Below are 22,255 nucleotides of genomic sequence, written 5' to 3'. Positions count from 1 at the left end.
CATAAGCTGAAAGCCCTGGGATCATGTTCACACAGACTTAAGGAAAGCATCTGATATAGCCTGCAACTGCCTGCTCAGGGAAAATACTGAGAAATTCCTGAATTCAGCTGGTATATGTAGACCTGACAATTTTTAATTGATACACTAAACCCAGAAAGTACAGTTAGATTTCTTTTGTGGATTATAATTGTTAGCAAAGGAGATAGGCTCCCTTCAGTAGAGGTGGCTGAAGGGGGGATGGGGAAGTAGACATTTGGAGAGTGTAACTCCTGCCTTGGGAACCTGTCTGCCTTGTCAGCTGTAATCACTGCTCTGAGATGTTGTCTGTTTCTGATGGGATCGCTTTGAACAAAGACCTAGACAGCTTTGGTCAGTTGTGACTAAAAAGGAGATTTCTGGTTTGTTTGTTTGTTTGTTTTCATCTTGCAGCTTTGTAACTAATACTTTTATCACCTCGAGCCTGGCCTATGATAATATGTCATCTTGGAAGGCTTTTATATTTGTTAAAAATTAAAACATTTGCAATTGAATATTGTCAGTGCGAGCTATTTTATTTTGCTGAAAGTATCTTAGGTGAAAAGACTAATTTAAAACTCAAGTAGCTGGCCTGGGACTTGCTTGTCAGGCATCTCTGCTGAGCTGTCCTGCCCTTTGCCTCCTGTTTGAAATCAGCATAAATCTTGATTGTGGTTTTATGGTTGACTGTGTTCACACTAATAAATAAGTAATATTTTGCTATACATCTGTAAAACAGAGAAGGATTGATATAGCCATCTTTGTAGGTCCCACTTTCCCCAAGGCCTGGCTTGATTTACTGCCTTTGCTTTAAAAAGTATCTAGAGGATGTTAGGAATAAGAAAGAAGAAGAATGTCTTGGCTGGGACATTCAATATTTTGTCAAAAGAGAAGGGGGTGTGTGGGGGGATAGAATGTGAGAAGCATTATAATCTTGGGAAAGTGTCGGCTTACTGTGAAATATTGTATCCCAGAAACAATGTGGGAAGTTCAAAAATTCCATCAGTTAGACATACTGTTATTTTTCTATAGATGTGGTTTGGATTTCTGAGGTGAACAGATTGAGTAGGTCTGTCTTTTTCCTAGAACAAGTTTTATTGAGTGTTTTGGAGCAGGAGAGCAGTTGTGAGATGCAGAGCTGCAGCCATGTGGCTCTGTTGTAGGTCATTCTTTTGTGGTAAACCGTTCATGTGGCCACTGTCCTCTTAAGTCCATACAGATTTTTGTACAAGGGATACTCATTGCTGATGCTCCTCCAGTCATGTACCTTTGCCCCCAGTCCCGCCTTTTCCCAGTCCCTTCTCTGGTTTCCTTTTGTCTTCTGGCTCTCATTCGCTCTGAGGACTGTGGCAATCTTGCAAACCCCCTGACATTTATCTGTTATTTTTTGTTTTTTTGGTACATGCAACTGTGTCCTTTCTCACATGTGCTTCATGTTTTATGCCTGTCATCTCATTTTGCACACAAGTACAGTCAGCTGTAATTGCTTAACAAAAATATACGTGCTCATACAAAGCTAGGAGGAAAGTGCTTACATTGGTGGAGTTGCATGTTAGAAAGCCTTTAAATAAGTTGCAGAAGCTAGTGGTTTACTGCAGAATTTGCTGAAGTAACTAAACCTTTAAAAAATGTTAAGGACTGATGAACTTGTCAAATTTTGCATGGCACATGACTTGTTACTTCATTATAGCAGACACCTCTGCAACAAAAAGAGAAGGGTAAGAAGGAGATATGTAGATACACTTTGCCCTAATTATCTTGACATCTTTATCTTATGTTTCAATGCTCTTCCTTTCTCTTCTTGAATCAAATTTTGTAATTGCGTACATTGGTTCTGTTGTTTCATGTCTTTCCAGCTAGAAACATTCTGATAACAATTTTTTTGCTAATGATTTGTTAGCAAGATTAGACATCTGTTAAAAATACTAAGAGGTCAGAGGCCAGAAACATTATTTTCTTTGAAAATTGCAATGAATGTTTGCCAGTATGTGTAAAAACTTCTTTTCAACCTTCAATCATTTTAGAATATTTGATTTACTACTACAATTCAGGGTTATATTCCTTTGCAGAATAATATATGGAGGGCAAGCTTGCAGAGCTCAAAGTTAGGAAAACAATCTTTTACTGGTAAAGTGAGCAAATTTGTTTTTAAAGACATAGAACTGCTGATGCAATCTTACTATCTCTTTCAGTCAAGCCTGGTTTTACTTGATATTTTAAAGTATCGAAGCTGGATAGAGTTGGGCAAAATTTGGTTTTTTGGTTTAATTTTTGTCATTAAGGGACAAATTATATCAGTCCTGGACATCTATATGTTTTCTCTATGTTGTCTTGCTGTTTTCCTTTCTCTACAGGACAGTTGAAAAAGGGGCAAAGCCTGATCAGAGTATAAGTACTTAATTGAGAAGGCTCTGTAGTGTATGGTGTAGAGTAAAAAAGTAATTTCATTCAGAAAAGACTCTGAAGAGCATCATGTAGCACTATTTACAACCTTATATACAACCTTAACTCTGCTGAGCCCACCTCTAAACCATGTCCGCCTAGTGCCATATTGGCACGTCTTTTAAATACATCCAGGCATGGTGACTCAGCCACTTGTCTGGGAAGCCTGTTCCAATGCTTGACCATTCTTTCAGTGTGAAATTTTCCCTAATATACAATCTAAACCTCTCCTGGCACAACCTGGGGCCAATTTAAGATGAGTTGTTTAATTCCTGAAGGACATGGTTTAAATTTTATTGATGGATTCACATATAAATTCTAAATAAAATCAGTATCTTTGACCATAGGAAAAGAACACAAATTCTGACTGTTATGTGATTTGATTATCTATCTATAGACATTTAGGGTTTTTGCTTGTAAAGCATAAAAGAAAAGGCATTTGTTGGACCCCAGATCTCTTTCTATGTTTTAATTTGGATCCAACACAAACCAAGAGGAAAGAATTTCAGATTGAGGATGAAATGAAAGGAAAAAACCCTACACCCTTACAATAAGTTGAGCAGCAGAGTTTAAAAAATGCTATTTTAATATTTGTATGTCAGTATGACATTGCCTGGAAAGATGGGAATGTTGTGGAGCCCAAATGAAGTTTTTTCAATTTGTTTGAATTAGCTTAATATCGTAATGTAATCTTTTTGTCATTTTTAAAAGTGTGAATATTAACCATTTATGATGTTTTTGAAAGTGTCCATAGTATTTCTTACACAAAAAATACATAGTTTTAATTGCTTGTTAATGTTTAACAAATACTACAGAAAATTTATTTCCTGAGAGCCAATTTACATTTTATTCTTTACACATTTCCACATACTTGGAAAATTTTATGCTATTGGATGCACAAAATATGTTTTTGGTATTAATAAACAACTCCCATCAAAGACAAACAGTTGTAAACTGCAGTCTGTTAGTAGACTGCAGGGTATGCCTGATTGGCTGGAAGTGACAGTTATTTCAAAATAATTACTATGGCTAAGTGTAGGCCATTGCATTCTGTGTTCAGATACTTTAAGAAGCAAGTTGTTGGTATTTGAAGTCCCTCTTTGTTTGTTGAAGAGTCATTTGTGGAAGGAATGCCTCACGTGACTCCTCTTAATGGCTGACCAAATCTGTACATCAAAATAAGCTTGCAATAATTATTAACATCATCACACAAAGATTCTCTAGCTTTTGAACCAAATTTAGAACTATTCTTAAGAATAAACAGCATTAATTACTTCACTAGTTTGTGGCTCTTACTTAAAAAATAACCCATTTAAAGAGTATTAGTAAGGTGCATAGTCAAAAATTTGAAGATAAATTTACTGAGGATTCCTTTGCAAGCCTAAATCAGTCTGTGTGATTGCATTCCGTGATCACATTCTCCTTTTGTGATCACATTATCTTTTTTATTCTGTAGAAATGTGTCTATTTTAATGTGTAGTTTGGATAAAAATCACGGAGCAGCTGCTCATTGTTTTGTCCTCTTACTGTTCAGGGTGGGATTCTAGGTCTGATTTTGTTGCATGTTGTTCAGCCCCTCATCTGAAAAGATACTCTTATATGCATAAATTTTGTTTTACTCATCACAACCATAAATAAAGGACTTCAAGGTCACTAATCTGCCATTTTCTTCTCTGTGTTTTAATCCTCATTTTGCAGAGGGGAAGAATAGATACAGTCATACTGGAAACCCTGAGGTCTTGAATGCCTAATTTTACGACTATGTGAATTAGTTTTCTTTTACAAAAAGAGGGCAAATGAGAAGTGTAATTACCTAGGTATTAAAAAAAGAATCAACCCGTCTCAATTTTTTTTTCTCTGTTTCTGTCTTTTCCCTTTTTCCCTTCCTGTGTTTCCACTTCCTGTCTTGGAATCTTAGCTGAGAGCCTTGTTTTAGGTTGGGAAGTGGGAGAACTTGATTTGACAAGACCATTTAAATTTAATTTGAGGTTCCTTCCCTATTAATAGAATTTTTAGTTATTTTACTAAATAATGACTTAATAAATAAGAAGTGCTCTCCATACAAGAACAAAATGTGATCTTGAAGGTAATTTCAACCTTTCTTTAGGATTATCAGCAAAATAGAAATAATTAAAATAAAACATACATCGTTCCCATACTTGAATTTTACAGCACCTAAACGGAACACAAACCTCACAATAGAACTTTGTTCTGTTATGTAAGCCATGATTCTGCTAGGGATTAAATTTGGCAAACGTAATTTTTTCCAGTCCTTTTCAGTCTTCTCTGAAGAATGTACACTGTATTTTGGTAGTTTGAGAAACTAAAAGCCTGCTTAGGGGAGTGTTGAGAACTGTCTTGGAATATATTTTTATCTTAACCAGGCATAACTACCTTTGTTCAATGCTAGTGGGAGTTTTCCAAGAGCATTGATGCTATGTAAATCTGTACTGTATATTTAAACCTATGAAGAATTCAAATCTTGCATTCAAGCTCTTGTTATGAAAGCATATTTTAAAACTAATATAACATTTTTAAAAGTCTGTTGGAAATACTTAGCTACTGTACCTCCTAAAAATGTAGGGGTTTCTGTTTAGAATAATGAATAGCAGCAGAGCACAGAAACCCATTTGTTTCATTTGTTGTATGATTTGTAACTGTAATTGATTTTGTAATGTTTTGTTTGTTTGGTGAACAGGTACATACAAAGTTCCACTGCAGGCAAGCCCATGCTTCAGGCACTGACACCTCATGTTTGACATTTTCCTATGATGGTACTGTCCTTGCCAGCAGAGGAGGTAGGTGATGGAAAGAGCCCTATGACTTGTTGAATGTAACACATTTTCAATGAAATGAAGTGGTTCATTAAACAAACCACATAGATCACATTAATTGTTTGATGTAGTTGTTTGTGGTGGAGGTAAGGTAGTGAAATCAGATACTAGTGATTCAAATATGAAGTATTTCACAGTTTACTACTTTTATTTGATACACCATGCAAAACTGTTCCTGAAAGAGAATTTTACTGCAGTTAAGAAATATTTTAAGACAAGTTTGCTGATTGTTTTACACAGTTCCTGATCTGTGTTCTCATCTCGCAGTTATAATACACTGAAAGGAAATCATTAGCTTAATTAAAAATAAAAAAAGTCCAGTTTTGTTGCTTAGTTCTTTCGTGGAAGATAAGTGCTCTCAATAACACTATCTCTTCTCTGTAGGTATTAATTTCTCATACAACTTCCTTAAGCAACATCATTTTCTGTCCTAATTGGAATTTTTATCTAGTCTGTTTTAAAAACATTAAAAGTTGATGACTGGAATTGACTTTTCAAAATACACTTGAATGACAAAAGAATTTGGAATGTCCACAGGACTAGGGAAACTGGCTTGCATTGTAAACTTCAGATAAAACTTTTATAAATGAGTCTTGGATAATAGAAGATGACTTGAGAAGGCAAAGATGTATTTGAGGACTCATTAACTTCATTACTGGGAGAGGGTGGTGTCTGTTGAAGACAGCTTTTCATGCAGAAATTTGTCTGCCCAGTACTTTGCAGGCAGGTGCAAGCCTACAAGCCAAGCTGTCTGGATAGAAAACAGCTGTAACCAGAAGCTCTGTGTATGCATTAGCATTGCCCCAAGGCCAAATAAACAGGCCTAGGGGGAGGCAGTATACATTAATGCTGGCTAACACTGTGCCTAACATAAGTTTAGAACATCTGGTCAGTTTGGTACATAGACAGAATGAGATTACATACGCAAAATACCAGAATGTAGGTATTATAGATGAAAAAAACTCAGAAGCGGTGGATGTGTTTCCTAGCCAAGTAGCTTGCATTTTCTTTGCATCCTCCCTGTGCCCCTGTCCCTGAAGGGGGTAGAGTGTCTGACCCGGTGCATGTCGGTACAGTGAAATGCAGCTGATATTGGGTGCGGCCTCACTGATTCTTTGTATGTCTTGCTGCATTTCAAAGATTCCAAATGCTGTTTCCCAGAACACATCTTTCAGAGTAAGGGATTTGTAGTCTTATCCTGGAAGGCCCTAGGCACATGGACACTAATGGCACTTGTGTTGTTTTGTAACTCCTGTTCAGGGTCCTGAGTTGAACTGCTGTTCAGAGTTCTGCTGCCACTCTACCCATCATGAATGGGTTGTAAGTGGTGAGGTAAAAGCTCTCAAGCTTTTTTGTCCTTACTGAACCAGACTTCTATTATGTGTGGACCTTCTCCTGCTTGGAAAATATGTGAACTGTGTGTCTTTCCATTCTGCGCTAAGTAAAACATTGTGTCTGTCTGCCAGTGGTGATTGCCCCAAAAAAATTCACACAAACATATTTCAGGAAATTTAGGAATAAAGCTTGGTGTGCTTTTAAATATAACAGCAAACAAAGCTATTGCTTAGTGAGGGGTATTCACTACTGCTGTCTTGAAACCTCCATTTATGCAAATTCTCTTCTGTTTCACATTTATGAATGTAGACCACATAAATGACCTTTTCATATTTTTATTGCATATGGCACTTTTACTTGCCTGCTCTTCCTCATCTGTCTCCAGTTTTTGTCTCGTGTTAAACAGACTTTCATTTACTGAGGTTTTATCTTCCACACACTGCACTAAGCTGTATAAAATGTTGATTGATTGTTTGCAGAATGTAAGACTGTACAGAACTTTGGCCACTCAATGTGGATAAAAGTGCTAGCTTTGTCTAGTGTATTAAGAGAAAAAAAAAAGAGCTCTGTGTGCACTATGCTAGAAAGTAAGGAGGATTCATACCTTATTTTGACTTGTTTGGTTAGTGCTTTAATATGAGTATTGCTTTGGATCTGTACCAACAAAAGCAGATGTGGATCCAGCATTTGTAGATTAACACACCTGCCAAGTGCTGAGGATCAAAGAGAGGATAGTTGTTTGGGGCATGGGAACTTTCATTGAAAGCCTGATGGACTTCCCTGCATCTGATGTAGATCTGTGTTGGATATGAGAAGATGAGGCATGGCTCAGCTGCAGGCACAAGGGAAAATAAAAACCTAAGGAGCTGCTTATGAAAGTTTCCAGTGCTATTCTTGTTGGATATTAGGTAGTAACTTGACAGAAATTTAAGAAAGTGATATTTCTGCATGCTTGAAACAATGAAGGGTAGTATTTGTGGAACATTTTCTTTGTTTAGTAGGGGAGAGATAAGAATTAGGATTGGCCTTGATGTCTTACTGTAAAAAAATATAAAGTCTTTTTTTGACTCCTGATATTTTTGTTGGTCTTTTTTCTTTTTTAATTTTAGTTGCATTTCTTTCTTCATTTTGAAATTGGTTTAAAACATAGAAACATGTATGCTCAAAGGTTATGCAGCAGCATGTATAGAGACTGTTTTGTGTCGTGTAATAGCATATTGTTCTTCATAGTAAATCCAAACATTGGCATTTCAAAAATCAGATGGATTTTTGTCAAGTAATATTCCTTAAAAGCTAAACACTGGTGTTCATTCTAACCATAGCAGAAATACATTTAGTAGTTTTAATAGGCATAGTCAGGTAAGTGCAACACCTGGAGCTGAAATGGCATTACGAAAGTCTTCTGTATCCTTCTTGCCATATATTTGTGTGTACATTCCATATGTTTAGAGAGGGTGATGCACTTATTTGATCAGGCTGGTATGGATGCAGGTGATGCTGAGAAGTGTTCCAAATGTAGGTATAGATTCCTCGATTTGTGACTTCCTTCACAGGATCTTTGGCTTTGGTGCTAATCTTTGATGCCTCCAAAGGTTGCTCTGTAGTTGTTGCAGCTGCTCCTGTAGAGCCAGTTCAGAATGCAGAAGCTTGCACCTTGTTCTGTAAGGTGTCTCTCACAGATGTAGTATAAGCCTTCACAGAAAGGCTTGAGTATGATAAACATACTCCGGTAAGCTTGTTGTGCTATGTGTTCCCAAAGCTGTAACTTTTTAGAATTCCCGTTTCCTATGTTTCTTTGCCTCATTGATCTCTGTGAACAATTTCTGTCATCGAGCTTTGCTTTCAGCAGAGGACTCCCTCTTTTTAAACAGAGTGCTTCTGATTGTAGGATTTGTGAATTCCTGGCAGCACTTTTGCTTCTTTTGGGCCTACGTGCATTCATATGTTTGTCTTCCTGGTCAGTATCTTCTGAAAAGAAAAGAAAAAAATCAGATAAAATGTTTATAGTATTAGTGCTTCAGCCTTATTTTGACTAAAGGGCATTTGAAAAATTCCTATCTTTGCTCACCAAAGACTGTGTAGGACCTAATTGTTACCTCTTCATAAATCTAGTGCTCAATACCATTGGCGTAACAATGTCTTGACCTGATTGTGTCAGTCTTGAGCCTGTTTATTGGTATCCTTATTAAAATAGCAAAAAATAGCGTTTGAAATGCTACTAAAAATGCTAAAAAAGCTTTAAATAAGCCTGCCAGGCTTTGGAGATGTCTGCCATCAAGAAAAAATACTGAATCTGAGTAGACTGCTTTGAATATTCATACTGAATTGCACAACTTCTGTTTATATGCTTTTGTTTAAGGATGACTATTTTTGTTCATGTATAAAGTAATTAAAACCAGATCACAACTGCTGCAGTTCTGTTAAAGCTGCCTCCTAAGCATTGATAGAAGGATCCTACTGGGAAAAATCCTTGGTCCTGAGGAAAGGCAATATTCTGTGATCTTCGTGACAGTGATTTCAACTTGAAATGCAAATTAGATTTAGGAACCAATTTGCATTTGCACACTGGGAGTTTTAATTAGGAAAAGTGAATGAGAGCAAATTGTTAATGATGGTGAAGTTTCACAGCATTAGCACATCAAGTCATTCTACTAGCATTTTCCCCTCTCCAAATACTTACTTTTCTCTTTCTAAACTATTTCAATTTAAGACAATGTTGATTGAAATCAACCCTAAATTTGAGTCCTACTAGAATCTTCTAAAATTTTTTAACTATCCCATTACATTTTCTTGCTAGCAAAGGAGCTATAGCTACATGTCTGACTGCATTTCTCGTGCTAAAACCTGGCAGGACTACAGCTTGAAGATCATGTCAAGGCTCATTCCACTAGGAACAGAACAGCCTTGGCTGCTAGCCGTAGATCTGTCCCTATCCAGGAGATTTGCAAAGTGGCCAAATGCTGTCCTTTGCATACATTTATAAAGTGCTGGTGCTTTAGATGTAACATCTCAACGATAAGTGTTTGGTTGGGTTTTTTTTGTTTCTTGGGGGATGGGAGGGAAAAGGGAGGGCTCATTTTACAAGACTAAATGCTTTGAAGTACTTGCAGTGGAGTCTACTGGGAAACAATAAGAAAACACATATTCCCAAAACAGGGACTCAACATTTTTCTTTCTTGTCATTTTTTAGCTTCCCAATGAACAGAAATATACTCTACTCTAGACATCATTTATTTAAGTTGTCCACTTCTTAAAAATATTTTGTAGTAAGGAGTTATCCTAGATTTTAATATAAACATACATGATGTACGAGGCCACACATTACTGCTTTCCCTGTAAAGGGCACTGCTGGCCTTGATTTCTTTTGTTACTTCTTTTAAAAACATTTTATTTCCAAGGCCTCCTTTGAGCTCTTGAGCTCTTGAGCTCTTGAGCTCAAAGGCTATGAATCCACAAAATACTTGTAGATAACCAAATTCCCTGCAAGATTTGTACTTTGGAAGGAAGCAGATTTTGCCACCTAGGTCAGAAAGATTTTGTAACTTTTTGTCTGGATATTTTTAAAGGGAATTGTTGCTTAAATGTCCTTCTTTTTACCCTTGAAAGTGCTGAGGCACTGCTGTCAAATGCTGGGACATGTCTAGGTGCTTGAGTGAGGTACTTCAAAGCTCAAATTCTGTAGCTCATCTCATGCTGGAAATATGAGTTCCAGAAGGACAATCAGAGAAGAGATGTAGACATCTCTGAGAATAATTAATCTCTTTTTTTTTACCCCATTCTCATTTTGTTAATATGTCATAACTTTTCAAAAAGGGATAAACAGCCTGACTTTTACTGGCCTACAGTCATACCATGTTTATCAAACACAGATGAAAATTGCTACAAATCTCTTTTTGTAACCTTGATTTTGGCTTTTATAGCTAAAGGTAGTGTGGTGAAAATGTTTCATTACAGTAAGTGTGGTTTCACTTGCTTCCCTTCACCCCCTTCCTTAAGGATTTCTGACTGATTCCAGGGCCTCTTCTCCATACTGAGATAGCAGTTTGTGGCCTGCTAAAGAAGGGGGAAGACTTCCATGTGCTTTTCATGTTCTTCCTGATTGCTTTTTCAGGACAGGTAAAAACCACACATACAAAACTTGTTTAGTTTTTGATCTAGACCATTCATGGCAACATTTTAAATTTCTTTAGATGTCTTGAAATTTGCTCCTAGAAGCAAAACATCAACGCTCACAAACAAAGAATAAATTAGTGATTGAGGCATCTGATTCCACTGTGAATAGTGGTTCTTGATAGGAGGGATTACCACGATAGAATTGAGCCATTGAGGAGAAGTTTCTGGTATACTGAAGTGCTGCATATTGAGCTTCTCAACCTTGCACTGTCATAGTCACTTAGCGAGGAAAAACTTAGAAATTGTTCCCATTTTGGATGCTTCTATTATATAATTTTGTTCTCCTTCTCTCTGAATTAGAGAGTGAAATTTTCTGACGTGTAAGTTTTTGACTTGAATTCTTTATTGCTAACCTTTGTCTCTTCTGTTTCATAGGAGATGATACTTTAAAGATATGGGATATTAGACAATTTAAAAAACCTCTTAATTCAGCAGATGGACTGCCCAGCTTCTTTCCAATGTAAGTATTCTAATTTATTCCAACTAGCAGAAATAGCAGTATTTTTGCTGAATGAGGAAGGGTTCTGCTGGAGTTCTTACCCTCAGCTGTCACTAGGTCTACCGTTGTGTGGAGAGGACTAGGAGTTGTACAAGGAGAACTGTGCATTGACAATTCTCGTCTATTTTAGGGATTCATGTTGCTTTAAAAGATCTTATTTTTCTGATATTTCAGTCTCATATGTCTTAAGTCTAATTAGATTAGTATCATTTCAGGAGGAAGCCCTTATGTGTGTAATGAGATATAGATGTAAATCTTATTCTTATTTAGTCTATAATTAATAAAAAAAGAGCTGAATGAAAAACTAGACATAACATGAAGGTACATTATATGAATTCAGGTTACAGTGTCAGAAGTGCTGATTTTATTTTGCTGCATAGTGCTAACTATTGTTTTCAATATTTTTATTGGTCTGATCTGAATTTCTATTGCTGTAATGCAGCCAAATCACCTAAGGACAGTTTGTGATTTTGAAATAAGATCTTAGAAAGACAAGTCATGGACAGCTCAATCTTAACTGCAATTTGTAACACAGAGGAAAAATAAACAGAAAAATATTTTTGGCCAGTGTATAAACACACCACCTTGCATCACTGAAGAGTGTATCATCAACAAAACCAGACTTCATGATTAGCACATTTTTTACTTAATGACCACAGCCAGATTTTAAAGCACTTTTTTTTTTGTTTGTTTCTTGTATTGAAAAGCTTGCAAGACTTTTGAGTGGAGGAGAATTTTGCTGGGAGGAAGATTTTTATTGAATCTGCCAGTTTCACACATCTTGTGCACAACTGTAATAACAATTGTAACAGATAACTCTAATTGATAACTACAGCAATAAGTGACAGCTCACTAAATACTTTTCAAGCTTTGTCTGGAAAGGACTAAAAAGTAGAAAAGATTGTTTTAAGGAGTGCAATTTATATCTAAGTTCTTGATATGTTAATTATTTATCTGCTCAGTGAGATGCTTTGTTTTCTTCAACAGGACAGATTGTTGTTTCAGTCCAGATGATAAGATCCTTGTCACAGGCACCTCTGTCAAGAAAGGTGGTGGCAGTGGGAAGCTGTTTTTCTTTTATCGTGAGACCTTCCAGAAACTGTATGAGATAGAAGTTACAGATGCGGTATGTATTTTAGTTTACTCATCTCTTCAAAATATGAATGAAATCATATTCTTATGCTTCTTTTTCCTTATACAGGTCATTACCTACTAACAGTATTCCGATTTTCCTATTCCATGATTAAGAGGTAGGGCTAGAGTAATCTAAATAATTGTTTCAATTAAATTAAAAAAAAATCCTAGGACAAGGTGTTTAAGCAGTAGAGCTTCCCTGCTCTGGTGTTAGCTTCACATTTCTCAAGGATTTCCGTGAACCCTTCTAGATCTGTGAAGTGAGACAGAAATCCTAAAATATGTAGATGTTTATGCTGTTTACTTCACTAGTTATCATGATGAAATGGCTTATTGTGACAAAACTAGTTTTTGTCCATGAGACCAGATTAGTGGTTACTCTAGAATGTGTTTCTAGCTTGTCTAAATGCAACAATTTGCTACAAAAAGAAGGCATTATTAAGAAATCCATCAAAACCGCCATTCTCACCAGTTACTACAAAAACCTACAGCTGCGCACCTGTTATACAGAAGAGTCTGTTCATGGCTTGAACTGGCTACCTATTCCCTTGTGCAGAAAGGAAAAGCTCAATACCATAGGTGAAAAAGTCCTTTTTCCTCTTGTGATATACAAGTAAACTTATGGGTGATGACAAACACCCATAAGGTGTGTTATTTCACCCATGAGTGGGTGAAATTACAACAGAATTGCAACTGATAAGTAGGACAATGTATGCTTATGTCCCTTTAGTTGTTGGAGTATTTCAGGTTATTGATTTTGTCACTTTGTTTCAGAATACCATCTTCTACTTCTGCATATTTTTTAAGTGAGCGCCAACAAGTTTTCCTAGCACAGCAGACCAAACCTCCTTCTGCTGGATGTTGTTTTTATACCACCACCTTTGTATTATCTTTTCTTTTTGAATCCTGTTTTCTCCATTAGTCCATCCCAAGGTAAAATGGGATCTGCTTACAGATGGATTTCTTATATCTATAATTTTGGTGGCAGCTGTCTTGGAAATTAAAAATGCTGAATTCTTACCCAAGCAGAAAACACATGTTTTTTCCTAGTGCAGAAGAACACCTGTTTTCATCTTAAACATATAATCTAAATAGAATGCGGATTTATATGACTTTGGAAGTTTTACTTACTACTAAATAATTTCACCAAATACAGCAGAAATCGACTTTTATGGTTTTCTCCTGTGGAACATACCAAACCACAAACCAAGCTAAACTTATGAGAATTTCTAGGGGGTTTTTATGTTCTGATACAAGCCTTATAACCAAGTATTTATAACTTTTTTCTGAGAGAAAACGTGAATGCCTCAGTATCTCCTCTGAAACTTCATGACAGAAAAAAGGAGAACAACTACATAAGATAAAGTGCAAGAAGTAGATTTTTTTTAGGAGCTCTACTACCCATGGGTACCGAAAACAAAATAGTTTCATAATTCCATTCACAAAGAATATGAACTCCTTAGACCTGAGTGTTTGGAGGTGGTCATGATGGCATCTCCTTTTAATAATGGTCATGTCACTAACAGTGTGCAGAAATTTCACTTAAGTTCTAAGGCTGCAAGATGGAAAAGCTTGTCAATGGTGGATCTTGTATCTCCAAAACCATTTAAATATTGAGAAATACCGCTCGCCAGTCTTTTTTTGCATTCGAAGAAATTTTTCTTTTCATTTGGTAACTTTGTCTTCTAAGTCTTGGAAATTAAGCATCTGTTTACCTGCCAAGATAGATCGTGCTACAGGGGAGTCCACAAAAGATTCCTTTGCTCTCAGTTTCTCTTAAGAATCAAGAGCTAAATTTCTGTTCTATGTTTAAAAATGCAAAAGAGACATGAAACGGAGACCCAACAGTAAGAAACTGTCAATAAACAATTTCATTGGGGCCACTAATATAGTAAAATTTTAAGTATGTGTACAAGTCTAAGCAGGTTCATAATTTTATACTATAAATTTGTATGGGTGCTGATATTTATATAGTACTTTTTAAGACTGTAGTAAATCACTTTGGTCTATAGAGTTTTAGTGCTGCTGGTTTTCTTCATTTGTAGTTATAAAATTTAAGACTGTCATTCTTCTGCTTTGCACAGTGGAAATGAAAATAATGGAACTAAAAGGTGAAGAATTTAGACAAATACTGATCTTATGACATAATTTTCAGTGAGTCAGCACTACCAAAACCTGTACAAGTCTATCTAGCTTATAACTTTAACTCTGCACATGGTCATACAAAATAAAAGCGGTATATTTTTTCAAGGTCTTTCTACTGTTTGTATCCTTTGGCTTTTTCTTTAGTGTTCTTTACTTGTTCTTCTCAAATTACTGTGTTTGATGAAATATAAACGCATAAAGGCATGCTAAAAGCAAATGAATGTTCAAGAAGTTGGCTTTTATGTTCTGTAAGCAGTAAATGCTGTTTGTTGGAAAGATCATTGGTCTGTAAACTAGGAGATTAATATCTTGTGTGTAGTTTATCAAAGCATTTTTTTCAGCAGTGCAGTAATTACTTTCTTTCTACCGGCTGCTTTCCTAGTTTCCATATTTTTCCTTATACTCTCAAAAATAGCAGTTAGCATTTAGCATTACTGTAATTAGAGATAAACACATAATGTTGTCCAAGACTTTAGTTTGTTTTCTGCAACTAAGTGTTACACGTTACATTTTCCATATTACCTAGTGCTGAAATACATAATTTCACTCTTTCTGTTTTGGGTTTTTTTAGGCATTACAGAGTTGAACTTATGCTGTGCTATGTGTGTAATAAAAACACAAGTGCACCAGTGTCTGTCTCTGCGAAGAGCCTGATGTGCTCTCATTTCTAATGAAATCATTTCAGTGAGACTTAGTCCATATTGCTAAAGAAAAAAGGCATCTTTAGTAACTTTTTGAAGGTAATAGTATAGCAGTTTAGTGGTAGAATGTATAAAATCAGAATAACAGAAAATCTACTGAGATTTTCTCAGTATAGTATAAACTATTCATGTGTTACTTTTTTCATTTCACAAGGACTTTTTAAAGAGAGCAAGCCAGCAAGCCTAGAAAATTGAAAAGCAGCAAAGAGCAGTAAACATTATCTTAAACCTCCTTGGTAAATAGCCAGTGAAATTGGCCTGTGAGTGAACTTGGTGGGTAATGAGAAAATATTTAATGGGAATGTTTGACCAAAGCTGTGTCTGGCATTCCTTTCCATCATACCACACAAACCTTTTTTCACCTTTTCTTTCAAGTTTTCATGGGAAAATCCATTACTGTTTCAGAGCTGCTGGAGTGAAACTTTGTGGTTTTACTAATGGGCTAACAGTCTGATTAGTTTCTGCTGTTGTGGCTGGGTACAGAATATTAATTTGCTTTTTCCTCTTGTATTAGTGTTTTGGGTTTATTTGTTTCTCAGCTGCAATCTGTGCTTAAACAGCTGTGTTGTTGTGTCCACTTCTGAATGCCATCCCACCATGTAGGCATTGGGACTTCTGTAGAATTCAAGCTTCTTAGATAAATAGCAGTGCTTTTTGAAGAAAACTAATGTCAGAAGAGCTGGAGACCGCAGGCTCTGTCTCTGGCTAGTAGCTGGAGGAGGTGTGAACAGGACAAAGACAAAATTGTTGGCTCTTCTCTGACCATCCTTTCTACTTTCAGTGACTGCTGTTTTCGCGATATCTTGATGCAGATAGAGGAATTTTGCAGTTAATAGCCCTCAGTGAATTCTTTCTTTCTTTCCCTGAGTTTATCAAGGACAGAAATCACCTGTTCTGCAGGTTATGACAGGGTCCTTTACTTACTGCAGGTTACATCAAAATTACATCAGGGTTGGAACTCCTGCCTCTGCCACTCTCATAAGAAAGCTGATGCTGTGTGTGCAGTGCCCCAGCCTTGCTCTGGCTCAGCGTACGAGTAAAATTGGAGATTTTAAGGGCTTTGTACTGTGACAGTGGTACAAAACTTTACGTAAAGTTTAGTGGTACAAAACTTTACTAAGTTTACTAAACTGTACAGAATTCTGTCTTTTTAATGGAATTTGAAAATATTCTGTTATGAATGTTTTGATAGTTTTTCTGTCTCTCTTCTATCTTGACAGTATTGATTATGAAAGGTTCTTCTGCTCTCTGTCAAATGTTCATAATAAAATAAGTTTATTAAACTTTTTCGATTTGAGCATTAGAGGCATATTTAATCTGAAATATTAATTACACACAGAACCTTTCTTTACTCAGTTTACATGGTTAAGGAGACTTAAACTGATGGCAGGAAGCAATACTGCCAGAATATGGGGGTACAGAGCTTAAGTCCAGAAACTCAGAGACTGTTTCCCTTTCTTTTTGTCAGGTAGTGTGAGAGGCAGGAAGACCTGTAGCTGCTGTGGAATGAGGTCTCACCTTTGAGATATGCAGTCTGGAAGGGAAGGGAGATTTCACTGCCACATGAAGGCCAGGGAGCGTTTAGTCCTAATTCTTGCTTTGGTTATGCAAGCATGAGATCTTCATGGGAACCAGTTAAAAATACCTAGTGTATGGGAAAAAGAAATGGATATACAACATTTCCCCCAGTGTCAGTTTAATTTTAAATAGCTGTGGATAGGCACTTGAATCACTCTCACATGTCTGTCATTCATTTGGCTACTTCCAACTGATCACCCGGTAGTTATCCTTATTACAGACAAGATTGATCTTGGCAGCAGTAGAGTACTCATTTTCCCCATATGGAAGGGACAAGTATTACACCCCATTACTGCCAAGCAAGAATGGGCACTGAGAAAAAAAGAAAGGAAAAAAAAAAGTAGTCGTGTAGTTGCAGGAATTGCTGATTTTTTAAAATGAAAATTGAAGTAATAATTTAATATAAGAGGGGGCCGAGATTATGAGTTTGTGTACATTATAAAATGAGATGCACAAGTTTTTTAAATATCCCACAGAATATTGTAGATAAGCAGCAGTCCAAAACTATAGATTTATTGTTGTGTTTTGGGAAACCTATTTCTGTTAGGAGGACTCTGCAATATTTTCTTAGTTTCTCAAATATAAGCAAAAGTTAAATTATTAAATACTTCTGAAAATACCTCTAAGGGAGGTTTCAGGAAGGTCTTCTGGGACAAGCTATAAATAAGGCTTCTTTTTAGATGAAAGAATGAAAAGGAAAGAAAGAATAAGGAATATGAACCTTCCAGCATCCTTTATGCATGGTTGCTTTAGGATTGCAGTATTTCTTTCCTTGACCTTAAACAATATCATTTACTATTTATAAAGTGCAGTAATACAGTAAAGGGCTTTTCCACTGTGGCCCATTTCACTGAGATTTAAAGCTTTTCTTTATTTAAGAAAAATAAATTCTTTTAACTTCTGCAAGAAATCATCATGCAACTTCTGTTTTGTTTTTGTTTTGTTTTTTTTTTTTAAAGCCATTTTTTTTTATGGAAAATCCATATTTTCCACAATATGTAAGTTAATACAATATTTAAGGCCCAGTAAATTTATGTGTTTTTTAAAGTGAACAAAAACACCCTCTAGTATAAGAGGTGAATCACAAGAATGTGTTTTCTTTTATTGTGTTGTAACCTGTCAATTTTTATTTTCTGCTTCCATATATATACGGACAATGTGGTCCTTCCTTTTGTGTATCCTGGAGCAGCATGTACTTTGTTTTAGGGGAGATGTCACTAGAGGTTTGAGGTATGCAAAGTAATAAACTGTGAGGGTTTTGTCCCTGTAACAGGGAGTGGGAGTGGACATGAAGGTTGTCTTCCTTAGTTTTATGATATATGAAAGTGTGGCTGTAATTTTAACAGACCAAGTGTTTGAAAATGCCTGACATTGCAGTTACAAGGGAAACAGGTTGCCACCTTGATTAAGTTACTTTTTTATTCATCAAAAGAAGAAAATATTGTTCACTGGCTCCATGCTCTTGCAAAAATAAATTTTATAGCTGTACCTTGAAAGTTGAGTGGTAGAGCATTGTTATCCATGTTTTCTGTATTGAAATACTTCTTTAAAATAATGGCCTCTGAAAATATTTTTAGGGTATTTCTGGTTTCTACATAGAGAATTGTAAGTTTTATCCATTTCTGGTCCATTTTCTATTGAAAATTTCCACACATTTTCTAAGTCATGTTTCACAGGGGAAAAACATTAGTATTCTTTCCTCCATTACTGTATTCTCAAGAGTAATTTGAATCTAATGATAGCGGGTCACTACATTGTAGATACTCCCTAGCTTCCCACCTTATTTATTGTAGTTGGCTCTTTTCCTTGGAACAGCTCCAGGGGAATCTTGAATGTGAAGATTTTTGCAATTGGGGTTTACAGTAGATTTAAAAATATAATATTAGTACATTTCTATTATGTGAGCAGCCTTTTTTTAAATCAGAACATACATAGTATGAACATGTGTTAGCTGTATTTTTGCATTTGTTATTCAGCTTGGCAGACATTTGAAAATGGCACACTTCTAAATATGTTACTTAACTTCTTTATTATTATTTAAAACTCAGCAGTTTTGTAAGAGTTACACAGTTTTATCCTCTCTTCTGGTGCTTCCAGGAAGCTGACCAGCTGTTTCCAGGTGGAGCAGCGTGGCAAGCCAGGCAGATGGCTGTTGTATCACCACTCTGCTCTAAGACACCAGTGGAAAGAGATTACAGAGTGTGCAGTAGGAATTGGCATCATTGTCAATGATCTTTGATAATTGTATAGAAGTGATGGTATTTCTGCAAATAAAATTTCTATTATCTAGGATTAGAATTTCAAGTTTCTGATTTTTTTTAAATTTTTCATTTAAATTCCAATTGCTTAGAGCTGTAAAAAAATTATTTGTTAACATGGGTGAAAATGTGTTGAAACACTTGTTTGAAAGTCTGTAGGGCCTCTTTCTGAACTTCATGCAGTATGCGTGAGAGAAGTGTTTTCTTTTAAAGCATTATTGAGATCTTTGAGACAGATCTTTTCCACTGCCTTTAAGTTAGAATACATATGGATCTTTCCTCATCATGAGACTTTCCACATATTTTGATTCATTTTCCTCTCTTTTCTTAAGTAGTGTATGCGTTCTTGCTGGGATGTATAAAATAAAACATGGCAGAGGTTTTTTTTGGTTTGTGAAAACTGTGAGCCACATAAAACATGTCTGTGAAAGTTTGTACAAAGACTAGATTCATATCCACTGCACAGCAGTCTAAATATTTGAAGTTTCTAAATGGTTCCATACCTTATTGTAAAATGGAAAAGCTTGAGAGCCCCTGCTTTAATATCTTTCCTAATTACAGAAGTTGTTTAAAAGCAGTAGTAACCAAACAGGAATGGGGAACAATCTTATGGTAGTGCGAACCTATCTTCAGCAGTTGGCATCTAAACATTTGATGTTTTATTCAAAGCCATCGAAACTGTATTAAATAAATGAAAGTGTTTTCCTGAAATAACTTTGTACATTTCCCTTCTCTTATGGGGAGACATATTGCTAAAGTCAAAAGGACTTAATGTACAAATCCTAGAGCTGTGGAAGATAAAGGTGGAAGGCTACACTGAGATTTCATCCTTCTATCCAGCCCAAATTTGAAATTGCTTACCCCTCTCAAATACAAATATAATATAAGCTTAGGTAACAGATGATGTTAATTTGGAAGGTAATTTATTATAAGCTTCCCAAGTAGTATTTGAGTTCCTGTGCTGCAAGCGCAAAAGATAATGCAAGTGGTTCTTCACTGTAAGTATGTAGGACAGTTTTATAGGAGAAAGGACAGAATAGATGTGCTAAATAAACTAGTTGCATGCATACGTGCACTGATTTTGACAGACAAGGCTTTTTTTCAGAAAGACTGGAGTTTGTAGTGATTGCATTTAAGATAAAGACTCAGTTCAGTCAGAAAAGCCCCACTTAGCAACGGCTGGGGTCACCTGTCCTTACGGAATCCTTCACCACAGTCAGAATGTCATTTTACATGTTTGCTATCTTCCCTGCTGACATGTCCCTCATCTGACTGCCTGGACAGCCAAGTGCAGCGAATCCAAGCAGTGCTGTTCAAACAGAGCCCATCACATACCGTCACAGCCACTGAAGCAAAGCTTTCACATGGGAAAGAGAGGTTTGTTTAAGTTTTTCTTCTCCTGACCAAAAATATTTTCTTAGGTCAGCAGCTCCTGCTTTCACTTTTTCATTGTGTAGCTTCAGAACAGATTCTGAAGAATTATTTATTAGATTGTAGGTTAGGAAAGGGGTAAGCAACAAGGGCAAATATACAATTTTTTCTGTTTAATCCCTATTCAGTTTTTAAGTATCTCCAGAGCTACACCTGATCTTTGAAGCTAAGGTTTTCAGGATTTGTTGGGCAGTTTTAGAAGTTTGTGTCTGGTGTATCCTTTCTGCACTAGGACTATTCAATATGGGTACCAGGATTCTTTATCTTCAACTGTGGAGTTTCATCTAAGTAGCACAACAGGCTCTAATGTAGATCCTCATTAGTTTTCTGTTTTTCTTTTATAGCTATTTTGGCCACTGTAGGCTGTAGGGATTCACCTGACCAAATATAGATGTCTACAGCTGATCCAGTCACCCTAGGCTCCTTTTCTAATCAACAGAGAAAAATAAACATATTCAGACTGTGATTTTATCCCATCCTAAAATAGATCTCTCAAATACGTTAGCTGAAGTCCACTGTAAAATGCTTATTTCTCTCTGTTAACTTTAAAGGGGGACATTTGTAGGCATTTAAAGAATAGATCTCAGAAGATTAAAAGTGTAGACATGTTAAGTTTGATGAAACAAGTCCCACCTAACCTCTTCACTTCCCTCTGTGCGTGTTTATTGTCTTCTGCTAATGCAACGGAACATTTAATCTCTCATTTTCTGACCTTGCCAATAACAAAGTAGGACATAATGGATTACTTTTACATTCATTTCTGTTGATTTAAGAATTTTTGACTGTAGGCAATTCACAGGAGAAAAGCCTGCCAGTCTATGAAAGGCTTGTGCTAGCTGAGAGCGAAGCCTACGCTCTCTTACTTGCACCTGATTTCCCAACAACTGTCAAAACATCAGCAGCTTCACCATGGAGTTACTGAACTTCATCTAAAGTGTAAGGCTTTTAAAGAAACATCAAATGCTCATGAATTCTTGTTTCATAGGTTAGAGATGTGTGAAAACCTAGGATTATCATGTTTCCTTTCCATTTTCAGTATTTATCTTAAGTTAGGAGTATATTTTCCTAGTGGCTATTTGGAAGATCAGTTTTGATTTTCTGTTTATAGGTGCAATGTTGACTGTACATTCAGCGCAGGGAAAGTATGAATATCAGCTGTATGTCAGAATCATTCAGTAGATATTTTGAATTTCTCAGGGTAGTTTAATAATCTGCAAAGCAGATTTGTTGTCAGTGTTTTCATTTAAATAGTTTGCACCAACAGCCATGGGAGGAGACAATAATTCAGTGGACTTTGCCTAAAAGTCTGATAGCTGCTCTTAACTGATTAGTCATATCTGGTGTTTTGGAGCAAATATATAAGCCAGCTGAAAGTCAAGAACAGCCAGAGAAGAATGAAAATGTGTACCTGAAGTGAAAAGAAAGAAAAATGGAAAATGCTTATTCCAAGAGTGCATAACTGATATGGAAGCACGTTTTTCTTCCCTCTTACCTGCATGACAGAAGATTTAGTAATGAACTTGAAAAAGCTGATACATTATCATGAGTTATCTGAAAATACACTTTACATGAAATGTTCGTTTTCAAAGGTAACTGCAGGTACTTAACCTTAAAATTTAACCATCTTTAGGGAGAAAGGGTAGTTTCCAAAGAAAACAATGCCTGACTGAGAAGCATTAAGATCTCCTGAAGGAGGGAAAAGAAGTTAAA

At 36.1% G+C, this 22,255-nt stretch overlaps 1 protein-coding gene across 1 annotated transcript in view; it reads left to right on the top strand.

Annotated features, from left to right (window-relative positions):
* WDR70 (WD repeat domain 70) overlaps positions 1-22,255 on the top strand; it is a 124,028-nt gene that overhangs the window by 84,058 nt on the left and 17,715 nt on the right. The window contains exons 11-13 of the mRNA XM_030969539.1: positions 5,156-5,255; positions 11,175-11,259; positions 12,286-12,424. Of these exons, the coding sequence (XP_030825399.1) occupies positions 5,156-5,255; positions 11,175-11,259; positions 12,286-12,424 (324 nt within the window). The remainder of the gene's footprint in view (positions 1-5,155; positions 5,256-11,174; positions 11,260-12,285; positions 12,425-22,255) is intronic.

Source organism: Camarhynchus parvulus, chromosome Z, assembly GCF_901933205.1.
Source record: "Camarhynchus parvulus chromosome Z, STF_HiC, whole genome shotgun sequence".
NCBI lineage: Eukaryota > Metazoa > Chordata > Aves > Passeriformes > Thraupidae > Camarhynchus > Camarhynchus parvulus.
The sequence above is the reverse complement of the archived record's forward strand: the minus strand, read 5'-3'. Positions and strand labels throughout refer to the sequence as shown.